Source organism: Hyperolius riggenbachi, chromosome 2 (assembly GCF_040937935.1).
Source record: "Hyperolius riggenbachi isolate aHypRig1 chromosome 2, aHypRig1.pri, whole genome shotgun sequence".
NCBI lineage: Eukaryota > Metazoa > Chordata > Amphibia > Anura > Hyperoliidae > Hyperolius > Hyperolius riggenbachi.
In genome coordinates this window covers 348,977,183-349,001,326 of record NC_090647.1, presented here as the reverse complement: position 1 = coordinate 349,001,326, position 24,144 = coordinate 348,977,183, and the positions used below count along the sequence as shown (strand labels likewise).

The window sequence follows — 24,144 nt, the reverse complement described above, 5'->3', positions numbered from 1 at the left end:
CCTGGCAGGATGGGGAGCTCATTGTCAGGAAGTCTGCATTCAGGAGAAATGGAGGTTTCCACAGACCGGTGTTCCATCAAACATTCTAGAATTAAGGGCAGCTTATCTTGCTCTGCGAGCATTCAAGCACATTGTCTTCCAGAAATCAGTGATGTTGCAAATAGACAACACAACAGCGGTGGCGTACATAAGGAGACAGGGGGGAACCAGGAGTTGGTCACTTCTCATGGAAACCAATCAGATGATGGCTTGGGCTCAGAAGAATCTGAGGGACCTTTCAGCTGTATATTTACCGGGTATACAGAATGTGTTAGCAGATCACCTAAGCAGGAAATTCGCAGATCCACACGAGTGGTGCCTGAACAACGAGGTCTTTCACGAAATAATTCAGAGATGGGGAACGCCACAGATAGATCTATGTGCCTCCAACCTGAACACAAAAACCCAGAGATTCTTCTCGAGGTTTCCTCATCCATTAGCAGAGGGGACGGACTGTTTAACACAACAATGGGGATTCAAGATGGGATATGCGTTCCCTCCATTCCCACTGATAACGAATTTACTGAGAAAATTACTAAAAGAATCATGCATGATCATTCTTATTCTGCCTTACTGGCCAAGAAGACCATGGTTCACAGTGCTAGCAGAGCTGAAAGTAGAAGAGCCAATTCCGCTACCCAAGATCCCAAACCTACATCAGGGCAACTTACTGTACCCGGACGTCAACAAACTAAATTTGATGGCATGGAAGTTGAGAGGGGGAAACTACTCACGTTAGGCTGTTCGGAGGAAGTAGTAACGACTCTATTAAAAGCCAGAAAAGCCTCTACCAACACGACCTACCATCGCATATGGGAAAGATTCATGGTATACGCTACAGAAAATGGCTTGAATGCAGCATCACCCCAGATTCAAGACATACTAAATTTCTTACAAACCGGAGTGGAAAAAGGATTAAGTTTATCAGCAATTAAGGTGCAAGTGTCAGCACTGTCAGCTCTTACCAATGAAAAATGGGCTCTCAATCCTCTAATAATTCAATTCATTCAAGCAGTACAAAAGATAAGGCCTCCCAGGAAACCTTTTTTCCCCCAGTGGGACTTATGTGTGGTATTGGAAGCTCTGGCCAGTTCTCCTTTCCATCCGGTGGAATCGGCCTCTCTGGAAAATGTGGCTTTAAAGACATTATTTCTGACAGCAATTTCTTCAGCCAAGAGGGTATCAGATTTACAAGCCTTGGGCTGTTCAGAAAATTTGTTACAATTTTTTCCAGATCGAGTAGTGATTAGACCAGTGTTATCACATATTCCGAAGGTGGCCACAGCATTTCATATCAACCAGGAACTCACCTTACCCACCTTTGCGTTGGACGAAGGTTTCCATCCTTTGGATGTTGGAAATAGCATAAAGACTTATCTCTGTAAAACTGCTTCCTTTAGGTCTTCTGATCACCTATTTATTAATATTCAAGGAGCAAAGAAAGGACAGCCACTAGCAACAAGAACAATTGCAAATTGGCTAGTGAAACTTATACAATTAAGTTACAAGTTGAAAGGTTTAGAAGTACCAAAACAAATTAATGCCCATTCTACCAGGGGTATGGCAGCATCTTGGGCTTCATTTGCCAAAGTGTCAGTAGAGACGATATGTAAGGCAGCTAGCTGGTCTTCTCCACACACATTCTTGTCTCATTATCATGTCAATCCAGCATGTTTAACATCTTTGGAGTTTGGAAGCGCTGTATTGTCAGCCTTTTGTAAATAAAATTTATACTTTTTTTTGCATTCCCACCCTCGTCTTCTGATTTGTTATTTCCCAGGAGTATGCCGCCATTTCTGTCCAGGAAACCGGAAAATTGTATACTTACCTTCCGTAATTTTCCTTTCCTGGATCAGACAATGGCGGCATACGAATCCCTCCCTCTTGTCCATTCGAGGACTGATCTTCACGAGAATGGCAGGGGGGGCTGGATTATTTTAATTTATTATGAGATCTGTCCAATCGGGTTCGGGGGGAGGAGTCGAACCCAGGAGTATGCCGCCATTGTCTGATCCAGGAAAGGAAAATTACGGAAGGTAAGTATACAATTTTCCGGTTTTAAAGATGTTCACACTTCATGTACAGCTGTCAATGGAACCGGATGTGTAAAGTTTTCAGCAATGAGGGCCGGGGCCACTACAAGGGCACATGTAAAACAATGCTGTCCAGTGTCTATGACTGGAGAAACTTTTTCAAGAAAACCTGAACTGAAAAATAAAACTGAAAATAAGCATACACAAATCATACTTACCTCCTGTGTAGTCTACTCGTCAGTCTCTTTCTTCTCTCCTGCATCCTGTTTGTCCAATGTGATCGATGTAACTGACCCTGTAACCTCTTCTGGGTCAGCACACTGTTAAACTAATATCCACTTGAGCCATAGGGAAATATGGGCTTTAGAAAAATATATATGGACATTACCTTGCACATCAGTTGTCCTTTCAGCTATAACTGACAGCAACTGATATATTTCAGTTCTGACAAATCTTGTCAGAACTGGAAGAGATCATTGTTAGAAGAAAATGGTGAGCTTCTGAGAGGAACTGACAGCGAGAGAAATATGTAATATTTATTTGCAGGTACATCATGTGCTTATTTTAAGGGATACCTGAGGTGACGTGACATGATGAGATAGACATGGGTATGTACAGTGCCTATTACACAAATCGCTATGCTGTGTTCCTTTTTTCTTTCTCTGCCTGAAAGAGTTCAATATCTGGTATATAGATGGCTTCCTCAGTCCTGACTCAGACGGGAAGCGACAACTATAAAACACTTTACTAGCAGAAAATGGCTTCTAAGAGCAGGAAAGAGATAAAAAGGTTCATTAGTTCTAAGATTTTAGCTCTGGCATACTTCAATGAATGTGTCATTAAGCAAAAACAATAAAATAGTTTAAACTTAAAAAGTAGATTTAAACATAAAATAAAACTGTGGAATATCTTAAAAAGCCATTTTTAAGAGAAGAAGATAGATACAATCGTTTATTTCATTAATTTATTTTTACCTCGGTGTCCTTTAATGTCACAAACACCTGATCTGCTGCATGCTTGTTCAGGGTCTACGGCTAAAAGTGTTAGAGGCAGAGAATCAGCAGGATAGCCAGGCAACTGGTATTGCTTGAAAGGAAATAAATATGGCAGCCTCCATATCCATATGGGCAGCACGGTGGCGTAGTGGTTAGCGCTCTCGCCTTGCAGCGCTGGGTCCCTGGTTCGAATTCCAGCCAGGGCACTATCTGCAAAGAGTTTGTATGTTCTCTCCGTGTCTGCATTAGTTTCCTCCGGGCACTCCGGTTTCCTCCCACACTCCAAAAACATACGGATAAGTTAATTGGCTCCCCCTAAAATTGGCCCTAGACTACAGTACTTACACTACATAATATAGACCTATGGCAATGGTAGGGATTAGATTGTGAGCTCCTTTGAGGGACAGTTAGTGACAAGATCTATATATATATATATATATATATATATATATATATATACACTGTACAGCGCTGTGTAATATGTCGGCGCTATATAAATACTAAATAATAATAATAATAATATCCCTCTCACTTCAAGTTTCCTTTAAGATACTGGCTGGACATGAGTTCTGACATATTAAAAATATATTTTAATAAGCAACAGCATGATATATAAAGGATAGCACTTTTCTATAATCAGTATTTTATTGCATGCAATTAAGAAAAGCATACACTCAAATCTTGTTAAAATAAACAATGTACAACCATATTTTTATATACATAATTAGCGTTAATGGTTCTGCAGTCCCAGTATTGAAGTGAGTAAACAGCTTTCATTCTGAAATTCAGTGGACTGATGTAGCCTTCGTATAAAGTGGTAGATTTTCTTCCACACAGTTAAAGATTATACTCTGCTAGCAATTCCTCCAGCAGAGGGCGACACCTCTGATTTAGCATAGATGGACTGATTTACAAGACTGCAATAAACCTATACATTCAGTGTTTGATTTAGAGAAGCAGCATTCCATGATTTCTTTCTTTTCTTTTCTTTTTTTTTTCCTTTGAAAAGTCCATTTTCTTTGAAAAGTCCATTCTCTTGCCAGTTCATGAAAAGTCATCAGTGTAATTATTTGGACTCTATTTGGTTTAGGGGTCCATTATTACATTGGCCATTTCTGCCTTGGAGGTTTTTAAATGCAGCAAATTCATCAAAACCAAATATATGAAGCTGTGAAGCTAGCTGGAGCATCTTGTCCAAGCAGCTAAAGGTTCACAATGCAATTCACTGACGTGACCTGAGATGTTTTGTTCCATGTTCGCATTATTGTGGCAGGCGTGGCTGTCTGAATGTGTCAGAGAAATTGGCTATTCTGGCCTAATCCAAAACGATACTGTTCTGAAGCCCGCTGTCACCAGCCCGTAGTTTTAAAGGAGTGGCGTATTGTTATAAAAAATTACTGTGTACCGTAAGTACCGTCCTTAAAGTGCTGTCTGGATTTCCGTCTGGAACATGCTGCCAAACATTGCCTGGAGAAGAAATCATAATGATTTAAATTAAAATACTACGTACAAACATATGTAAAAAAAACTACCTACAAGCAGGCCTGGATTTACCTCACAGGAGCCTATAGGCATGGCACCTTTTTTTTTGTTTTGCCCTCCATAAACCCATAAACTGCCACCAAACTGCACTGCAAGTGTGCTGGTTGTCCCAGCTATACTTCCATTGCCCAATTTAGGTAGCTACAAGTTTCTCTTAGTATTAGGTAGCCAGAAGTACCCTCAATATTAGGTAGCTAGAGGTGTCCCCAAGTATAAGGTAACTAGAAGAACCTCAGTATTAAGTATCTAGAGGTGCCCCTGACTGAAAGGAGATATCAGTGGAATGCCGAGCATAGAGTGAGTAACATCTCATTTACGCCTGTTTACACTCATTTACACTTTCATCAGGACTCTGCATAGGGAAGGAGGGAGAGAGGCGCTCAAGGAGTGGAGTGAGCCGCCTTTCCATCATCAGACGCCTGTAGGCATATGCCTACAGTGCCTTAAGTAAATCCAGCCCTGCCTACAAGTGTTTTCTACTTGAATGAATGAAACCATTTTTATCAGTGACACTCAGCTTGCTATATACTGAGGGTCTGGCCCACAAGTGCATCCCGATACTACCAAAGGCTGGACGTCTTCTGGTGGCCAATTGCAGGAGTGATTCCTGCTGTTTACTTTGAATCAGAGGGTGTGCTCTAAGCTTGACAAGGCTGCCACCCCACCTGGTTATTTTAAGCGACATCACATTTTAGCAGTGGTATATCCATAAGTTCTCTACATACACCGCCAGTTAGGTATGGTTAAAAAGCTTTGATCACAATTGATTCCCCCCGGGAAGCTGATTCCAGCAGAGTTTGCTTGCAGGTTTCCATTGCATTAATGGTAAAACTCAACTAAGCTACTCACCCAAGCATGCACTAAGCCAAAAATGTACCTGCACATTACTAGAGATTTATTCAATGAGAAGAATGAAATGACAGGTACTCAGGACGAGCATACAGTCATTGGACTGTAGAGTATGGCAATGATGGAACAACATCCCTATAACAACTGCTGGATCATGATCATGATAGTGCAGAGCAGCAACTGAACTGTTAGGAAAAGGATAGAGATAGGTAAGGGGGTGCAGTCCTAGAGCCCATTACTGTGCCCCACAATCTGTGCTCCATGCACTTGCACTTTGATTGTATTTATGGGCGAAGCAGCAAATAAAGATTTATTTTAACACCCAAATTTTGGGTGTAAAGTGGAGGGGGTCAGCTAATCTTCAGGTGATACACCAACAGCAATGCTCCCCTTTGCAGAGCTGGCATTGGAGCATGCTACAGAATGCATATCTACCTGTCCTCTTTCAAGCTTGCATTTACCCGTCTACCCAGAAACTTCCGAACTGGCCACTAGAGCTCCAGGCTCTCTCTGGTCACATCCCAGGGAGTCCGAAGCTCTAGCGGCCAGTTCAGGAGCTTTTGAAGAGACGCTGGGACCAGAGCTGGAGCGAGGAGAGATAGATATGCTTACATGCATGCACTGGAAGGAAATCTATACCATATATACTCATTCTCTGCACGGGGAGCTATATTGCGTCATCGTCGGGACGCAACTTATTATCTAATTTTTAGGTCCAAAGTGGGGGTGTGGGCTTATCCACAGGTCTGATTATGAATGAGTTTATGTGATAATTTTATTCAGTTTATGAAGCATTTTACCTCAGAAGTTATTTTAATGCTTTTTACATTATTTTCTGATTTATTTTTAGGATTCACACCATATTGAAATCATTATTGTATAGCAAATGAATGTTAACCTGATATCATTTAACTTATGTCCATTTGATGATTGTGCACAGTTGTTTCCAGAAAGCCAAGAATGAGCCTATATGGTGACGCAGAGATCATTTTTTGATTTATTCTTGATTCCCTCATTGAGACTATAGGGCAGGGGTCTCAAACTCAATTTACCGGGGGGCCGCAGGAGGCAACGTCAGGATGAGGGTGGGCCGCATAAGGAATTTCACAATCGCGGCGCATCGCCGCCTCTGCCCGCCCCTCTCACTCTTCCTTCACAGAGAGGGGCGGGGAGAGGCGGCGATCCGTGCGGCGATTGACGTCAGGAGGGGCAGAGCTGAAAGCTCTGCCCCTTCCAGGAAATGCCGGCGGATTGCCCCCCGGGCGATTTGGGGGCTCTGCAGCCCTCGTTTAGCGGCGGGGATGCGGCGGATTACTTGGGAGCACTGAAGCGAACTATAAGGAAGCTTTTGCCGGCGAGGGCCACATAATATTGTATCGAGGGCCGCAAATGGCCCGCGGGCCGCGAGTTTGAGACCCCTGCTATAGGGGCACAGAGGCAGAGCTTAGCTGTAGCATCATTTTTTTTTATTTTTTTCTTATTGAAACCGAAAGAAAAAAGGCTGCAGGTAAGGGACTCAACTTGATCGGCTAGCCCTTTGGATCAGGTAATACGTTTTTTTAAAAAGATATTTTACCGGCACAGGTTCTTTTTTAACGTGTTGAAAGAAGAGGAAGAAGGATCGACACTACTTGCAAGTGCCGATCCTTCTTCCTCTTCGATCAACACATATGCCATACTGTTTTGATCAAAGCACGCGAGTGGCACCTAGTTGAGGGAAGTGTGAACCTGCCTACCTCCTCCACAATCAGCTGTCATACTGCTGTAGTGCCAGCCAACTTCTCTTTCAGCCATGTAATATGTGACTACTTTGTTATAGTTTCTTTTCACTAATCAACATTGGTAGCTGGTTAAGTACCTCTCTGTATGAGACTGTAAGAGCAAATATTGTCTCTTTTCTTTTATTTCACAGTTGGGTTATCCCACCTCTGCTCTGGGTGCAAATCACTTAAAAGAACGGTACTTATCCTTTAGCCGGGCGCATGCGGCAGGTGGCGGTAATTACTATTCCCCCTCCCCCCAGGCCGCCATGAATAGTAGGGAAAGATGTAACTCTGGTGGAGTTTTGTCGCCACCTACAGGATGCGCCCGGCTAACGGATAAGTACCATAACAACTTTAAAGGAGCACTATGGTGAAAAACTGGATAATTCATCCAATTCATATGTATATAAGATTTAAATTTGTCAATGCACTATATATTTTTTTTACTTCCTATGTAGCTGTCGCTCACAGTATGAATTGTAATCTACCAACTCTGACCCTTTTATTTACAAGTTGTGGTCCATCTCCTCATAGAGGATTCTCAAAATGCATTTTCAAAAGCATTCTTTGAATGACATTGACACAGTCCAACTGACAAAATAGTGTGCACACAAGCAAGCAGACAGGCTGGCATCTTTGTAAAAGACCTTTCAAGGGATTGCTTTTGAAACAATTAAAATACATTTTGAGAATCCCCCATGAGGAGATTGACTAATCCAAAACCTTTTGGTAAAAGATTTAGAGCAACCAGGTTATAATATCAACTGAAAATGACAGTTACATAAGTAAAACGAAAATTACTTTGCGTTACAGAACAAGCGTATGTATTTAAAATGTTACAGTTTTTGCCATAGTACCCCCTTAAAACTGCATACTATGGTAAAGTATTCACTTATTTGCATGCAGTGCAATAGTGCAGTGATCTCACAGTCTTCTGCATGTAACAGTTTAAGCACAGTCTGCATAAGCTTATGCTCTTTGAGGCCCCTTTTACACTTCCACTGGAAACCTGCAGTCTTTACCCTTTTTACCACAAGGAGCCGCAAAAGCAATGCAAGTCAATGGAGCCTTGCACACTAATGACGACGCAATAATAATAATAATAATCCGATGCAAGGGCTGCAGCACATTACAGCATGCACCGTGCTTGATCCATGGAGTATGCTGTAATTCAAGTTTAAGGGAGACACAGATACTGTAAACAACGGAGCATGGTGTGGCAGGGCCGAGCATGCGCGCACTGACGGGAATCCCAGTCACGTACTTCCTGCAGAGAGTACGCCAATGAGTGGCGTGCGTGCCTATGCATATGGCCCTGTCGGCGCACTCTGCTGCAGGGTCATATTATAGACTTTTTTGACATGTAATGTGACAGGAGCATCGCACTGCAATAATAAGTGTATAACCGGCCGGAGGGTATCTATCACTTTCAGTTTAGGGAAGCTGCAAAGCTAACAGTTCAAATCACCATTGTTTTACATGCAATGATGTGAAAGGTGTGTTAAAATGACTGAAAACGTGTGGATCCTAGCATAATGTTATTTGACTCCTGAGCACCAGGAAGGAGCCAAAAAAGCTTCATGCCAAAAGGTGGGTGTGGTCATGATGAGTCATGGGCAGAGGCAAATGTACATTAGCCCAGCAGTGGTATAGACAGTGGGTCTTGCCCAGCAAATCTTTGGATGAAGCTTCTCCTTTGATAAAAAAATAAGTTCTTAGTTACCATACAAACAGCCATATTTGATGGAAAAAAATAGACATTTTCCACGATCTCCATTTCTTAGATTATAATTAAGCAGACAGATCCCCCACATAACAATTCGGCAGCATGTAATCCCAAAACACATAATTCAGCAGTGTGCATCACAAGTAGCAGTGTGTCCTAAAAAAAACCAATTAGATAGAGGGTCGGCTCCAATCCTCATAATTAGGGCCTGGGCACACTATCGCTTTGCTCTGCAATGCAGTTGGCTATATGTTTTACACAAATCTATGACACCTGCATTGCTTTCCCATGCAGAGATGATCCTATCCTAGTTACGTTTGGCCATTGGAAGAATATGAGAATACTAGGCAAGTGTAGCCTACTGCAACATGGGTGCTGAGTACACTTGTTAGACTTAGGAAAATGAGCACAACTCATGTGCTTACAACCTTTAATAAAGTTTCAAAATTGTAAAAGGGAGAGGACCACAGACTTTAGGAAACTGATATCTATGAGATTAAGCTGAACAATATCCCATACAGGTTTTAATTATCACTCACCTCTTCAAGATTTGGGTAATCCTCGATGATTTCATCCTGTGTGTCCTGCACACAAATCTCGGTGTCGGCAGAATCCTGAAGAAAAATACTAGCATTATCACTTGCATTTACATTTTCTTTTTTTGTCCAGCTAATTCATTTTGGTATAAGAGTGGGGTGTACAAAATGCCAACGTAAGCAGCTTACTGGTTGCAGAAAAAATCAAAAGTAAGAACTCAGTAGAATGAAGGGTTTTGTTGCTGGAGGCTTTTTGCAGGTTCACTGAAAGGACAGAAGAAACACTGTATGGAGAGTTTAGATTTCTTGACGGTATATTGAAATGGGCCCAGTGTAAAGGAGCTATTAGTAAATGCAATATAAGCTTTCCTAGAGTGTAGCAACATTTAGGAAACCTGGAGGTTGGGTATTCATAGATGGTGCTGCTCTGTGCTTATTTGTTTAACAACAGAAATACACAATATAATGAAGAACAAGTGAGAACAGATAACTGAAAGGAAGCAATGTCCTTTGGTGAAAAGCCAACCGATCAAGAAAAGAAGATCTGCACAAGTTCTAAAGAAGAGTCTTGTATGCTTGTAGAGAGGTCTGCAAACTGGGATGCGTTTTCAGCTTGCAGCCACAACATGTACAAGACTTTTGCCACTTTAAGATGCAGCAGCAGTTAACATCCAGAATCCCTATTGTCAGTCTTCATTATGCATAGCTATCTGGGGTCTCAGAGACCCTCTAGCCATGGATTTATGTGCACATTAATAGATGGAGCGAATTAAATACTTTGGTAAAAATTAACCCTCCTGGCGGTCTATTAAAAACCGCCAGGGGGCAGCGCTGCCATTTTTTTGCTTTTTTTTTTAAAATTATGTAGCGAGCCTAGGGCTCGCTACATGATAGCCGCTGCTCAGCGGCATCCCCCCAGCCCCTCCGATCGCCTCCGGTGATAGGCAATCAGGAAATCCCGTTCAAAGAACGGGATTTCCTGAAGGGCTTCCCCCGTCGCCATGGCGGCGAGGCGGGATGACGTCACCGACCTCATGGACATCGTGACGTCTAAGGGAGACCCGATCCACCCCTTAGCGCTGCCTGGCGGTCTAGGGGGGGGGCTCTGCGGCGGCGCGGATAGTGGCGAATCGGTGTGGGGCGGCGGCGATCGGTGTGCTGACGCAGCTAGCAAAGTGCTAGCTGCGTTCAGCAAAAAAAAAATTACGCAGATCGGCCCAGCAGGGCCTGAGAAAACCTCCTGCGCGGCTTACCCTGGACTACTGTAAGGAAGCGGGGAAGAGCCGCCGCCATGAGCCAGCGGTCGGCGGCTCTTCCCGCATACAGTGGCCGCACACACGGGGAGGCAGCCGCCTCCTCCCAGCGTGAGGCGGCTGTCCCCGTGGAGAGGCAAGCGGAACGCGGAGAAGCCGCCGCGTTAGACGCGGCGGCTGGTGCACGCTTCCCCGCTGCGGAGATGCCGCAGAGCGGGGCTGGGACTCGTAGTCCCTCAGTATTCAGAGTGACGCGCGCGCGCGCGCACTCAAGGGAGATTTATGACAGGTTGAGGGGAGTCAGCTGACCAGGCTGGTCAGCTGACCCGGATTCTGCACCTCATTGGCCCATCACTGAGGGAGGTGCTGGGGGAACATTTGAGTATATATACTGCCGGCTGTTCACTTCTCGGGTGTCTGGCGTTGCGTTCACATACGTGGGAGCACCCAGATCCGTTAGTCAGATCCGTTAGTGTGCCGGGACCAGCTGGAGCTGTAATCCTACACTAAGCTAGATTCTGTTGATAGCTTAAAGTACTAGTTTGATTGTGATTATCTGTTATGACCTTTGCCTGCCTCGACTATCCTTCTGAACTCTGACCTTGTACCTCGTTATATCTGATACTCCGTTGCTGAACCCTGCCTGTACCTAGACTCCGCCTCTGCCTCCTGATTTTGTACCCCGATATTTCTGATACCTGTTGCCGAACCCTGCCTGTACCTAGACTCCGCCTCTGCCTACTGTATCTGTACTTTATCTGTCCGTGTGTTTACGACCTGGCTTGTCCGACCTTGAGAACCGACCTCACGATTGGAGGCGATTCCTCGTCCAGTTAGTGAATCTTACGTCTGAGTGTCACTTTCGGACTTTCCTTCCCACAGTCAGCCTGACTCCTCCCGTCTTGGAGAGCCCAGGCCTGTGGAAGGAATCTGTGCAGTTCTCCTTGCTGCACTGAGGCTTGTCCTCTGTATTACTGTTGCACCAATCACATCACTCTACTCAGGTGACCAGAGGTTAGCTACTATATTGGATTATCGGTGATACTGCAGATCACATATAATCCGGTATACGTCTGCATTTCCTGTGATACTGCAGATCACCGGTAATCAGACCTCTCTGTGCTTCACCGAGCGTTACAGAACGCCAGACCACAAAACAGATGGAATCACGCGCTGATCCTCTGACTGTGCTTGCCACTTCGGTGGATAACATTCATCAAGCACTGGGCCAGCACAAAGCCTTAATCGATGCCTTATCAGGCTCTGTGAAAACCCTTCAGACGTCAGTGGATTCAGTACGTTCCCCTCCTAGTGATGACATACGCATGCCTGTGCCTGATAAGTTTTCCGGCCACAAGTCTGACTTCCGGAATTTCAGGAGTAGAGTGTTGTCGTATTTTGAATTGAGACCCCGATCCTCGGGGACTGAGACCCAACGGGTCATCTTTATTAAAACCTTGTTGACTGGGGACTCCCAGTCCTGGGCATATAACCTGCGTCCTACCGATACCGCTCTGACCTCGGTAGACGAGTTCTTTAAGGCCATGGCCATAATCTACGACGACCCTGACCTTGCTGCGACCTCAGAGCGGAAGCTCAAACTTTTGCGGCAAGGCAGAGGTTCGGTCGAGGATTATGCGGCGGAGTTCCGCAGGTGGTCAGTCACTTCTAGGTTTGACAACTTTGCCTTAATGGATTACTTCTTGTCTGGGTTGTCGGAGGAGGTCTCTGACTTAATGTTAACCGTGCCTGAGCCAAAGACGGTTGATGAGGCCATATCATCGGCCATTCGAGTGGATCGCAGGTTGCGCCACCAGAGGCAGGCTAGGGGCAGTCACCGTGTCAGGGTGACATCGTACGCGGCACCACCCGCTACACCCCTAGTGACACCGTCTCCGCCTATCACACCCTCCCCGGCCTTGCCGCCGCCCGAACCAATGCAGATTGGGCGGTCAAGGCTGACCCAGGTGGAACGAAGGCGGCGAATGACAGAACAGCTGTGCCTGTATTGTGCAGCAGCAGGGCATAGAGTGCGAAACTGCCCTAACAAGTCGGGAAACGAGTTTGCCTAGGAGTAGTGGGGGGTGACACCCTGGGCACGCAAATTGCACCCCTTAAAGAGAAGAAATTACTTCTCCCTTGTACGGTTACATGGGAGAATAAATCTGTATCCACTGAAGCCTTTATTGACTCTGGCTCAGCGGCCAATTTTATGAACTTCGAATTTGCTCAGGAGTTGGGCCTCCCACTCACCCCTGTGAGACCCCCCATTCAGGTTACGGCAGTGGACGATTCCCCTCTGCAACGGAATCGTCCCCTGTCACAGACTCCGATGGTGAGACTTACCATAGGGGTTCTGCATGGGGAAGAATTACAATTTTTTGTGCTGCACATGTCAACCTCCACTATTATCTTAGGCATACCGTGGTTGCAAGTCCATTCACCACACATCGACTGGGCCACGGGTCAGTTAACCTCCTGGTCTCCCCATTGTTTTCATCAGTGTTTGGGGAAGCTAACATTGGGGCAAACCAGAATTCAGGTGGAGGGGGTACCAGACCAGTATGCTGAATATTCGGATGTTTTCTGCCCTAAAGCTGCCGATAAATTGCCTCCACATCGCCCTTTCGACTGTCCCATTGATCTCCGTTCTGGTTGTGTACCCCCCCGGGGTCGTTTGTACAATTTGTCGGGGCCCGAAAAATTGGCGATGCAGGAGTACATTAGGGAGAATCTGGCCAAAGGCTTTATTCGGCCGTCCCGGTCGCCTGCTGGGGCAGGCTTCTTCTTTGTAAAAAAGAAAGACGGAGGTCTGCGGCCTTGCATTGACTACCGCGGTCTCAACAAGATTACGGTAAAGAATCGCTATCCGCTACCCTTGATAGACGATCTTTTTACACAAATCACTGGCGCCCAGATCTTTTCTAAACTGGATTTGCGGGGTGCGTACAACCTGGTACGCATAAGAAAGGGCGATGAATGGAAGACGGCCTTTAATACACCAGACGGGCATTACGAGTACCTGGTAATGCCCTTCGGGTTATGTAATGCCCCGGCCGTCTTTTAGGAACTCATCAACGAGGTCTTCAGAGAGGTGTTGGGAAGATTTGTTCTAGTTTATCTAGACGATATCCTTATCTTCTCCAACAGTCTCTCTGAACATAGAACCCATGTGAGGTTCGTTTTGAACAGACTAAGGCAGAATCTATTGTATGCAAAATTAGAAAAATGTATCTTCGAGGTAACGTCTGTCGCTTTCCTGGGATACATAATCTCTACTACAGGCCTGTCCATGGATCCGGCCAAGGTCTCCGCTGTGTTAGAATGGCCTCAGCCGGTAGGCTTGAAATCACTTCAGCGGTTTCTTGGCTTTGCCAACTATTATAGGAGGTTCATAAAGGGGTACTCTCCGGTGGTGTCTCCACTTACCAGCCTCACTAAGAAGGGTGCAGATACTACTCACTGGTCTCCCGAGGCGTTACAGGCTTTTGCCACCCTGAAGGGCTTATTTTGTTCTGCACCCATCCTCAGACATGTGGATACGTCTTTTCCTTTTATTGTTGAGGTGGATGCCTCAGAGGTTGGGGTGGGGGCTGTGCTGTCTCAATGATCTGGCTTGCAGGGTAGAATGCACCCGTGTGCCTACTTCTCCTGTAGATTCTCCCCTGCGGAAAAAAACTACGATATTGGCAACAGAGAGCTCTTAGCCATTAAGTTAGCCTTTGAGGAATGGCGATACTGGTTAGAGGGAGCGGAGCATACGGTCACGGTTTACACTGACCATAAAAATCTAGAATACATCGAGGGAGCTAAGAGGTTGAGCCCTCGCCAGGCTCGTTGGTCATTAATTTTTTCTCGATTCTCTTTCATTATTACGTATACACCGGGTAGCAAGAACACTAAGGCGGATGCCTTGTCCAGGTGCTTTGAGTCAGAGACAGCACAGTCCTCCATTCCAGAGACTATTATTCCCCAGAGGTTGGTACTGGCCGCAACAGAGACTTGGGAGGATTGGAAGGGAACTTTAATTCCCTTCCAACAAGACATTCCAGAAGGAAAGCCCGCAGGGGTGCTGTTCATTCCGCTACCGTTCCGTCTCCAGGTTCTAGAGATGTTCCATACGCATAAAAATGCTGGGCATCCTGGAGCATCTAGAACTCAGGATCTGGTAGCTAGATGTGCTTGGTGGCCTTCCTTGGCAGCTGATTGCAAGGAATTCGTGAGGGAATGTGCGGTTTGTGCCAAGAGTAAACCCTCCCGGCTGGCACCTGTGGGTACCTTGCAGCCTTTACCCACCTCGAGTGAGCCATGGACTCATTTGTCCATGGATTTTGTAGGTGAACTTCCCAAGTCAGAAGGCATGTCGGTCATTTGGGTGGTAGTCGACCGCTTCAGTAAAATGGCACATTTCGTGCCCTTGAAAGGACTCCCCTCGGCCCAGGAATTGGCTGACCTGTTTATCACACATGTGTTCCGGCTGCATGGTATTCCGGAAAACATAGTGTCGGATCGGGGAGTCCAGTTCATTTCTAAATTCTGGAGGGCATTCTGCCAACAGATAGGCATGAAGCTGTCATTTTCATCGGGCTACCACCCACAGACTAATGGGCAAACGGAGAGAATCAATCAGTCTTTGGAGCAATTCTTGAGGTGCTATGTTGCGGAGACACAGAACGACTGGGTCAAATTTCTGCCTTTCGCGGAGTTCGCACAAAACAATTTAAAAAGCTCCTCCACCGGATTCTCTCCGTTCCAGGTGGTGTCTGGAAGATTGCCCAAGTTCTCACCATTGCCTGTGGTCTCCTCTCCGTTTCCAGCTTTGGAAGCCTGGCAGAGATCTTTCAAAAATATTTGGCGCACAGTGGGAGATAATTTTCGAAAAGCTTTTGTTAATCAAAAGGGTCAAGCTGATAAGAGACGTTCAGTAGAGTGGCACTTCAAACCTGGAGACTTGGTTTGGGTGTCTACACGTCATTTGGCTCTGAAACAACCCTCTGACAAACTTGGTCCCAGGTTCGTGGGCCCATTCCCTGTGACTAGAAAGATCAACGATGTCACATATACCGTTGATCTTCCCACCAGCATGCGGGGAGTGAGGTCTTTCCATGTATCACTTCTCAAACCCGCAGTCCAGCTGGGTCCCACTCCTCCTCCTCCTGTCTTAGTCAATGCCCAACCCGAGTATGAGATCGAGAAAATCATAGATTCACGTACTGTACAGAACTCAGTGCAGTATCTCGTACATTGGAAGGGGTACGGCATTGAGGAGAGGCAATGGGTACCGGGGAACCGCATGCATGCGGATGAGTTAGTGAGGGAATTTCATTCGGTACATCCAGAAAAGCCTGGAGGGAGTTGTCCGGAGTCCACTCCTCGGGGGGGGGGGGGGGGGTACTGTAAGGAAGCGGGGAAGAGCCGCCGCCATGAGCCAGCGGTCGGCGGCTCTTCCCGCATACAGTGGCCGCACACACGGGGAGGCAGCCGCCTCCTCCCAGCGTGAGGCGGCTGTCCCCGTGGGGAGGCAAGCGGAACGCGGAGAAGCCGCCGCGTTAGACGCGGCGGCTGGTGCACGCTTCCCCGCTGCGGAGATGCCGCAGAGCGGGGCTGGGACTCGTAGTCCCTCAGTATTCAGAGTGACGCGCGCGCGCGCACTCAAGGGAGATTTATGACAGGTTGAGGGGAGTCAGCTGACCAGGCTGGTCAGCTGACCCGGATTCTGCACCTCATTGGCCCATCACTGAGGGAGGTGCTGGGGGAACATTTGAGTATATATACTGCCGGCTGTTCACTTCTCGGGTGTCTGGCGTTGCGTTCACATACGTGGGAACACCCAGATCCGTTAGTCAGATCCGTTAGTGTGCCGGGACCAGCTGGAGCTGTAATCCTACACTAAGCTAGATTCTGTTGATAGCTTAAAGTACTAGTTTGATTGTGATTATCTGTTATGACCTTTGCCTGCCTCGACTATCCTTCTGAACTCTGACCTTGTACCTCGTTATATCTGATACTCCGTTGCTGAACCCTGCCTGTACCTAGACTCCGCCTCTGCCTCCTGATTTTGTACCCCGATATTTCTGATACCTGTTGCCGAACCCTGCCTGTACCTAGACTCCGCCTCTGCCTACTGTATCTGTACTTTATCTGTCCGTGTGTTTACGACCTGGCTTGTCCGACCTTGAGAACCGACCTCATGATTGGAGGCGATTCCTCGTCCAGTTAGTGACACTTACGTCTGAGTGTCACTTTCGGACTTTCCTTCCCACAGTCAGCCTGACTCCTCCCGTCTTGGAGAGCCCAGGCCTGTGGAAGGAATCTGTGCAGTTCTCCTTGCTGCACTGAGGCTTGTCCTCTGTATTACTGTTGCACCAATCACATCACTCTACTCAGGTGACCAGAGGTTAGCTACTATATTGGATTATCGGTGATACTGCAGATCACATATAATCCGGTATACGTCTGCATTTCCTGTGATACTGCAGATCACCGGTAATCAGACCTCTCTGTGCTTCACCGAGCGTTACAACTACGTTCGGGGTTACCGCCAGGAAGGTTAATAAATGAAAAACTTTACTTAGATATGAATCTTAATGAGGAGATTTACTGAATTTAACTTAAAGAACCAGTCCATCTTCTCATGGGGATTCTCAGGGTATTCTTTGTTTTCAACAGCATTTCCTGAACAGCAGTTGCAAAGTCTAACTGGCAAAATAGTGTGCAAGTGAAGTAGGGAGGTTAATCGCTACCACTATATTCAATTACAACATGCATTTATTAAGCAAAAACAAACTAAGGTTTTAATGATTGATCCCTCTCCCATATTTGGTATGATTGAACGTGCCCCTTCTAAGAAAGGTCTTATCTCCTCAGTATATGCAATGCTTCTTGATCCTTATTTGAATAAATATCCTATAAAAAGTAAAATATGTTGGCAGAATGACCTTCCAGATTTGACAGATGAGCTTTGGCTTGATGCTTTACAGGACATTCCGCACCTATCGGTAAATGCATCACAAAAATGTCTCAAATCAAAATCATTCATAGAGCTTTTCTTACGCCCAAAAGACTATACAAGATAGGTCTAAGAGAGGACCGCTTTCGTCCTAGATGTCGGAGAGATCACAGGGATCTCTTGCATATGCTGTGGAGATGTCCTAAACTGCACTGGTACTGGGGAATGGTTACTGACTCCTTGCCTGGAACTTTTCAAACTGAAATTGTGAATGACTTTAGCACATGTATATTTAGTGCCGCTGACCTTTCTGACCCTAAACAGACGTCCCTTATTGCAATTCATAGAAGTATTTTTCAAGCCAGACTACTAATTCTTAAGCATTGGATTGATGAAATGCCTCCTTCCTATACACAATGGGTTAAACAACTTAATGAATACCTTAAATTGGAAAAATGAGTACATGTGCATAGAGGCAGCGTGGCTCGGTTTGAAAATATATGGAACAAATGGCTTGATACTCCAGAAGTGGCTGATTTTAAGTTAATAGGGAACAGACTTTTTAGATAAGGTATGGGACTGGATATGAGGTGTGGTGGCGACTCTTTGTTACTAGCCTACTGTGCATATGTGTATTGTATGTTTCATAGGATACGTACTGGTACTCCCTTTTCTTCAATACTGTTATGTAAGGATGTATAACCATCTATTCGTGCCTTTTCTTGATTTTGATTCTGATTATAAATGTTTTGTGTTTGTTGTATGTTTGTTGTATACTACAATAAACTTTGTTTGATTTAAAAAAAAAAAAAAAAAAAAAAAGAAGTAGGGAGGCTGGCTGGTATCTTACTATTTTGGCAGTTAAACTGCTGTTAAGGAAATGCTGTTGAAACAAAGAAAACCCTGAGAATTCCCCCTGAGGAGATGGACTGGCCCAAAACCTGTCGGTTCTGTCAGATTTTAACTGCCTACTTTTTTTTTTTGCGCTAGTGGTCATTTAAAGGACAACTGAAGTGAGAAGAATATGGAGGCTGCCATATTTATTTCCTTTTAAACAATACTAGTTGCCTGCAATAGTGTCTGCATAACACCAGAAGCAAGCATGCGGCTAATATCAGATCTGAGAATAATGTCAGAAACATCTAATCTGCTGCATGCTTGATGGCAGAGGATGAGCAGGATAGCCAGGAAACTGGCATTGCTTAAAGTGAAATAAATATGGCAGTCTCCATATCCCTCTCACTTTAGTTTCGCTTTATTGATTAAAATTGTTCCTGGTGATAAAGGTCCAAATCCCTGTGGAATTTCAGGCTTCCACAGAGATGGACGTGTATCGCTGGAAGGAAGGCTACTCAGGATGGAAGAGTGTCACTATTGTTTCCGTGGTAAAGGAAGAGTGTCACTATTGTTTCCTTGGTAAAGGGGCACTTCGCTGTCCTGAAACATTGAGTTGTTGGATCTATGTAACATAAATAAAGCATATTGAAGATTATGATGATCCTGACATAATTTCATGCTAACATTAACATACAAGGCCACTTATTTTGCGAAGTTAAGGCTGTTTACAAAAGAGCAGTTGTTTTGAAGGTATCTGCTCTTGTGCAGACCCTAAACTCAATATAAAAGCACTCCATGAGCAAGGATGATACACAACAGCTCAAAATATAAAAAGCTAAAGTTCAATATATTATATAACCACAAGATGGCTCCCTAGTTAAATAAAAAGAGAATAACATGGGGATATCATACCCGAATTAGCAAACCTCGGCTCTAACTACCAGCTGTCAGTTTTATGTGGTTAGAATGTACTTTTAGAATTTATTTCTCATCAGGACTATACTACATTATACACAGAGCTGTTAATCGATTTATAAAGTAATGGTAGTGTGACTGCAGCTGAATGCAACAGCCACAAATTTCTTTTTTTTAAATATAACACCTGCATAAAACTAAAGGTGCATGTACATTCCTCGATTTTCCATTGAGAGATTAAGCAATCAACTTTATGGCCAATTAAAAACTGTGTGGTCAATCGAAAGTAAATTGACCAGTGGCACACACACTGCAAGCAAGATCCTCGCAATTCACCTTCACCAGTCGATCTGAACAATGTTGTGCCTTCATGCTCTGAATGCAAACATCGATTCTGTGTCAATCAAAATCATGAACTTAAGAAAATGCCTTTACGATCAACCGGTATTTCCCATTCTGTTTGATTGAGTAAATATGTCAATTTGGGCAGATATTGGCCAATTTCCATAGAATCAAACGGTCGATCAAACAAGAAAATCAAATAATGTATGGAAACTTAAAATCGCATATCTCTTAATTAACTAATCTTGAAACAACTGTGTCAACATTACAGAGGTGAGAGCTGCAATCATTTATCAGGTGTTGAAAAAAAGTAACATGAAGTAAGTAACATGCAACATGAGCATGAAAGTTATGCACGACCCCTGCAGGCTCTGTGTGCTTTGTTTACTCCTCACAGCAGACAGTGTCTTCGGAGTCTGCAGAGGTGCTGCTCCCCTGTTATCCAGGTCAGCTGTTATTTGTATTTTCCAGCAATTTTTAATGAACAGTTTTTGATACATGCATTTTTATGAAGGTGAGCTGGGCCTTTAAGAAAAGGATAACATTACAAAGAGATAGGAGAGGACATGTGTGAAACAATAATAACATTGGGCACTTTTCAGAAACCGTGTGGCAGTAATGTGAGGCACAGTCTATTCCTAGAAAACGAGATTGTTTGGTACATGCACAGCAACATGGTCCTTACCTTTATCATGGAGGCTGCGTGATGTCTTCCAGCATTATTGGCCAATGCATACAATACAGCATCATGGACAGTAAGAAAAATATGATCCTGATTGAGTCCTCCCTCAATAAAAACACCTCCTTGTTCAATATCATCATAAACTTGAGCTGAAACACAACAGGGACACCTGTGTGAAAAGAATTGCAATCATACAGAATGCAGTCATTCAGTAGTTTTACATGTGTTGCTTGAAATCCTGAAACCCATTCATTACATGGAAGTGTTATTTTGAGTTGAGGTACATTTTATGTTCATTTTATGCAAATTAATGCTGGATGGAATTGGGCCACTCAAACTCATAAGCTACTGAATTTTACTGGCCCAACTCCAATATGCATAAGTTAATCAAAACTTGGGGCATCTCATTGACCATTACTACCGAACAGTAACGATAAAGTAACTCATAAATACATTCAGACTATTATTAGCGAGTTAAATCCCATCTCCAGAAGTACTTTTTCTTTCCATCCCTCTTGCTCCTTCTCAAAAACACAAAGCGGGGCCGCCAAACCAAGCCTATATTGATGTATTGAGGGTGCTATTACTACTGGGGGTGCATGGACTGACCACTCCAAGCAGTCCATGCTGCTCCTCCCACACTAGGGCTAGTTTCCAACTGTCTGGATGCCTCTCAGCTCCTTGACCAAAGGGTGGTTGAGTGGAAGAATGGCTATTCCCTCTTCCATGCATACGTATAGTTACGTCACTGGTGAGCTGGGTGCAAGGTGGGCCAAATGACGGCTCACCCTGCTGCCGCTCGAATCCCTGGCAGCGTTAAATACTATTTCCCCTTCGAGTTGTAGCAACTCGGAGAGAGATGTAATTTGGGGACTGGCATTTGCCGGAGTACTGAGTTACTCTTGTGCAGGGAGCACAGCATAGCAGTAGTGCTATGACGACACCCAGCTTTAACACTTGCCGCTAAGCGCCAGGCAGGCACCAAAGTAACCTGCTTCACCTTCCACATCCCCTGTTATGCATTCTAGAACCCACCTTTCACTTCCCACAATGTTGTGCTATCTGCATTACCCCTGCTATAGTCACAGGTCATTGCCAGTGGGCAGAATGAATGGAGAGAATAGTGTCTGTTTGATTCCAGTGAAGGGAATGAGTGAGTGGTGCATTCTCCACATCCCCTGCCAGAAGTGACTGTAAAGGCCCATACACATGGGCTACAACTGTTGCTGGAAACACATGGCGCGCGCATGTTGCGGCAACAGGTCCTCCATGTGTATGAGGCGCGCGCAAGTCAGAGCTGTCTCCAGGCGATTGACTTGTTCAATCCCCGGCAACAGCTGTTGCAGCAACCGTCCCTAGTCTCATGGCCCATACTCACGAGGGACTTTTGTCGCCTCAACACGCGGCGTGCGCGTGTTGCGGCGACAGGTCGCCCGTGAGTATGGGCCGTCGCGCGCGCACCCCGAACTGTCGCCCGTCGCTCATGTCGCCATGCGATTGAAAGTTTCAATCGCATGGCGACAGTCGCCGCCGCACCTCCCCCGCAACTGTCGCTAGTCCGCGTGAGTACGCGGACTAGCGACAGCAACCTCCATTGTGGTAAATGGAGCTTCCGGCGGGGGGAGGAGGAACGTCGGCGACAGCTTCCGTCTCGCCGCTGGTCCCTCTTCCGCGTGTGTAAGCGGAGGGACCTGGCGAGGAGCTGTCGCCGGCCTGTCGCCCACACGCTCACGTGTGCTGGCGACAGGCCACTTCTGCAGCCCGTGAGTACGGGCCATCAAGTCGGTGCGGTCAGGTGTATGCTAGTCTCTAGCAACTCTTGTGAGTCCGACAGTTCATTGAACCTGCGACAGAAGTTGCTGAGCAACAGTTTCCGCTATGTTGCAGACAGGTTGTTGCCGCGTGTATACAATCGTTGCTTGTATACAACTGTCGTTGCTGAAGACTTTCAACTGTTGCTTGTCTCCATGCAACTGCAGACATCCGTGCCTCATGTGTATGTAGCTTTATGGCCCATACTCACGATGGACGTTTGTCGCCTCAACACGCGGCGCGCGCGTGTTGCGGCGACAGGTCGCCCGTGAGTATGGGCCGCGCGCACCCCGAACTGTCGCCCGGAACAGGCGCGCAACCCGAACTGTCGCCCGTCACTGATGTCGGCGGGCGATTGAAATGTTCAATCGCCTGGCGACAGTCGCCGCCGCAACTCCGCCGCAGCTGTCGCTAGTTCGCGTGAGTACGCGGACTAGCGACAGCAACCTCCATTGGGATACGCATAGCTTCCGGCGGGGGGAGGAGGAACGTCGGCGACAGCTTCCATCGCGGCCGCTGGTCCCTCTTCCGCGTGTGTACGCAGAGGGACGTGGCGACGAGCTGTCGCCGGCCTGTCGCCCACACGCTCACGTGTGCTGGCGACAGGCTACTTTTGCTGCCCGTGAGTATGGGCCATAAGAGGCTAGCTATTCTGCTTTGATGTGCTGACCCTGCTCTAGAAGACATCAGGCCCCCAAATGAATAGCACAACAGGACATCATTGCTGTAGTCTTAAAGGTACATTGTAAGTATGTAGGGAACTTTTGTGGGGTAAGAGGGGGTTAAAGTGTAAGGTAGGGAGGCTGGAGATGCAGGGGAAGGGGGGGGGGGATTTCTAAAGGTGCCCATACATCTAGCAATGTATGGGCAGATTCAACCAAGAGACAAATCTCTCTCTTATCGAATCTGAGAGAGAGAGAGAGAGATCTGTCAGCAGCCCATACACCACAGGTCGATTCCCGATCAGTTTCAGCATGAAATCTCTTGGGGACCAGCCTTCTGCACCACAACCGCCACTGTGCCTCTGTCCCCCGTGCCCGTAAATGCATACATTACCTGTCCGTGGCCTTCGCTTGTCCCCGCTGGCTTCCGGGATTCCGTCTCTGCATACACGCGCACTCCACGTGGTTTCCTTACTAGGAAACAACCTGGGGCATGTGTTTATGCAGAGACGGAAGCCAGCGGGGACAAGCGGAGGCCATGGAGAGGTAATGTATACATTTACGGGCACAGGGGACAGAGGCACAGCAGCGGATGTGGCACACAAGGGACATTTACATTAGGGGCAGCAGCGTCGGGGGTTTCGTCGCGCTCTTCGATCGCCGGGAAATTGCACGCCGTTACCGGCGTGCACATCTTGCAGCTTGAGCAATCGAGAATGCGACAAATTTTCGTCCCGAAATTGGTCGCATTGTCGGTTTGGGCATGCACTTGGCGGCACCGATTTTCAGCCAATTCGATTATAATAATCGAATTAGATGGTCAATCGGCCGCCAAGTAGCCTGATGTATGGCCACCTTAAAGATAAGCTTTAGTGTACCATGGATTATTTTCTTGGACATGTCTTATCATTCACATTTAGACATCGAGCCCATAATTACCTTGAACATCTGCTAAATAGAAGTTTACCCCAATCCTCTGGTAACTGGAACATAGCTGGGAAAAAAGAAAAAGAAAAAAAAAAAACAGGTCAAAAGAGAATTAAAACATTTACATGTAAAAAAGAATTGCAATTTAGTACTGCCATTAAATGTACTATCCTTAGAGGAAAAGGATCAACAACGTCATCAGTGAACAAGGATCCCATATTCCTTATATTCCTTATCCATATGGCCTATGGATCACAGACTTCCTGACCAATACCTATTGGT

General features: G+C 45.8%; 1 protein-coding gene across 2 annotated transcripts in view; it reads right to left on the bottom strand.

Moving 5' to 3' along the window:
* Positions 1–3,799: 3,799 nt before the first annotated feature.
* Positions 3,800–24,144, bottom strand: part of SLC26A9 (solute carrier family 26 member 9) — a 103,214-nt gene continuing 82,869 nt past the window's right edge. For both annotated transcript variants that reach the window (XM_068265546.1, XM_068265547.1), the window contains 4 exons: positions 23,875–23,929; positions 20,465–20,610; positions 9,487–9,561; positions 3,800–4,534 (listed from right to left, as the gene is read on the bottom strand). In XM_068265546.1, the coding sequence (XP_068121647.1) occupies positions 4,487–4,534; positions 9,487–9,561; positions 20,465–20,610; positions 23,875–23,929 (324 nt within the window). In that variant the 3' untranslated portion in view covers positions 3,800–4,486. The remainder of the gene's footprint in view (positions 4,535–9,486; positions 9,562–20,464; positions 20,611–23,874; positions 23,930–24,144) is intronic.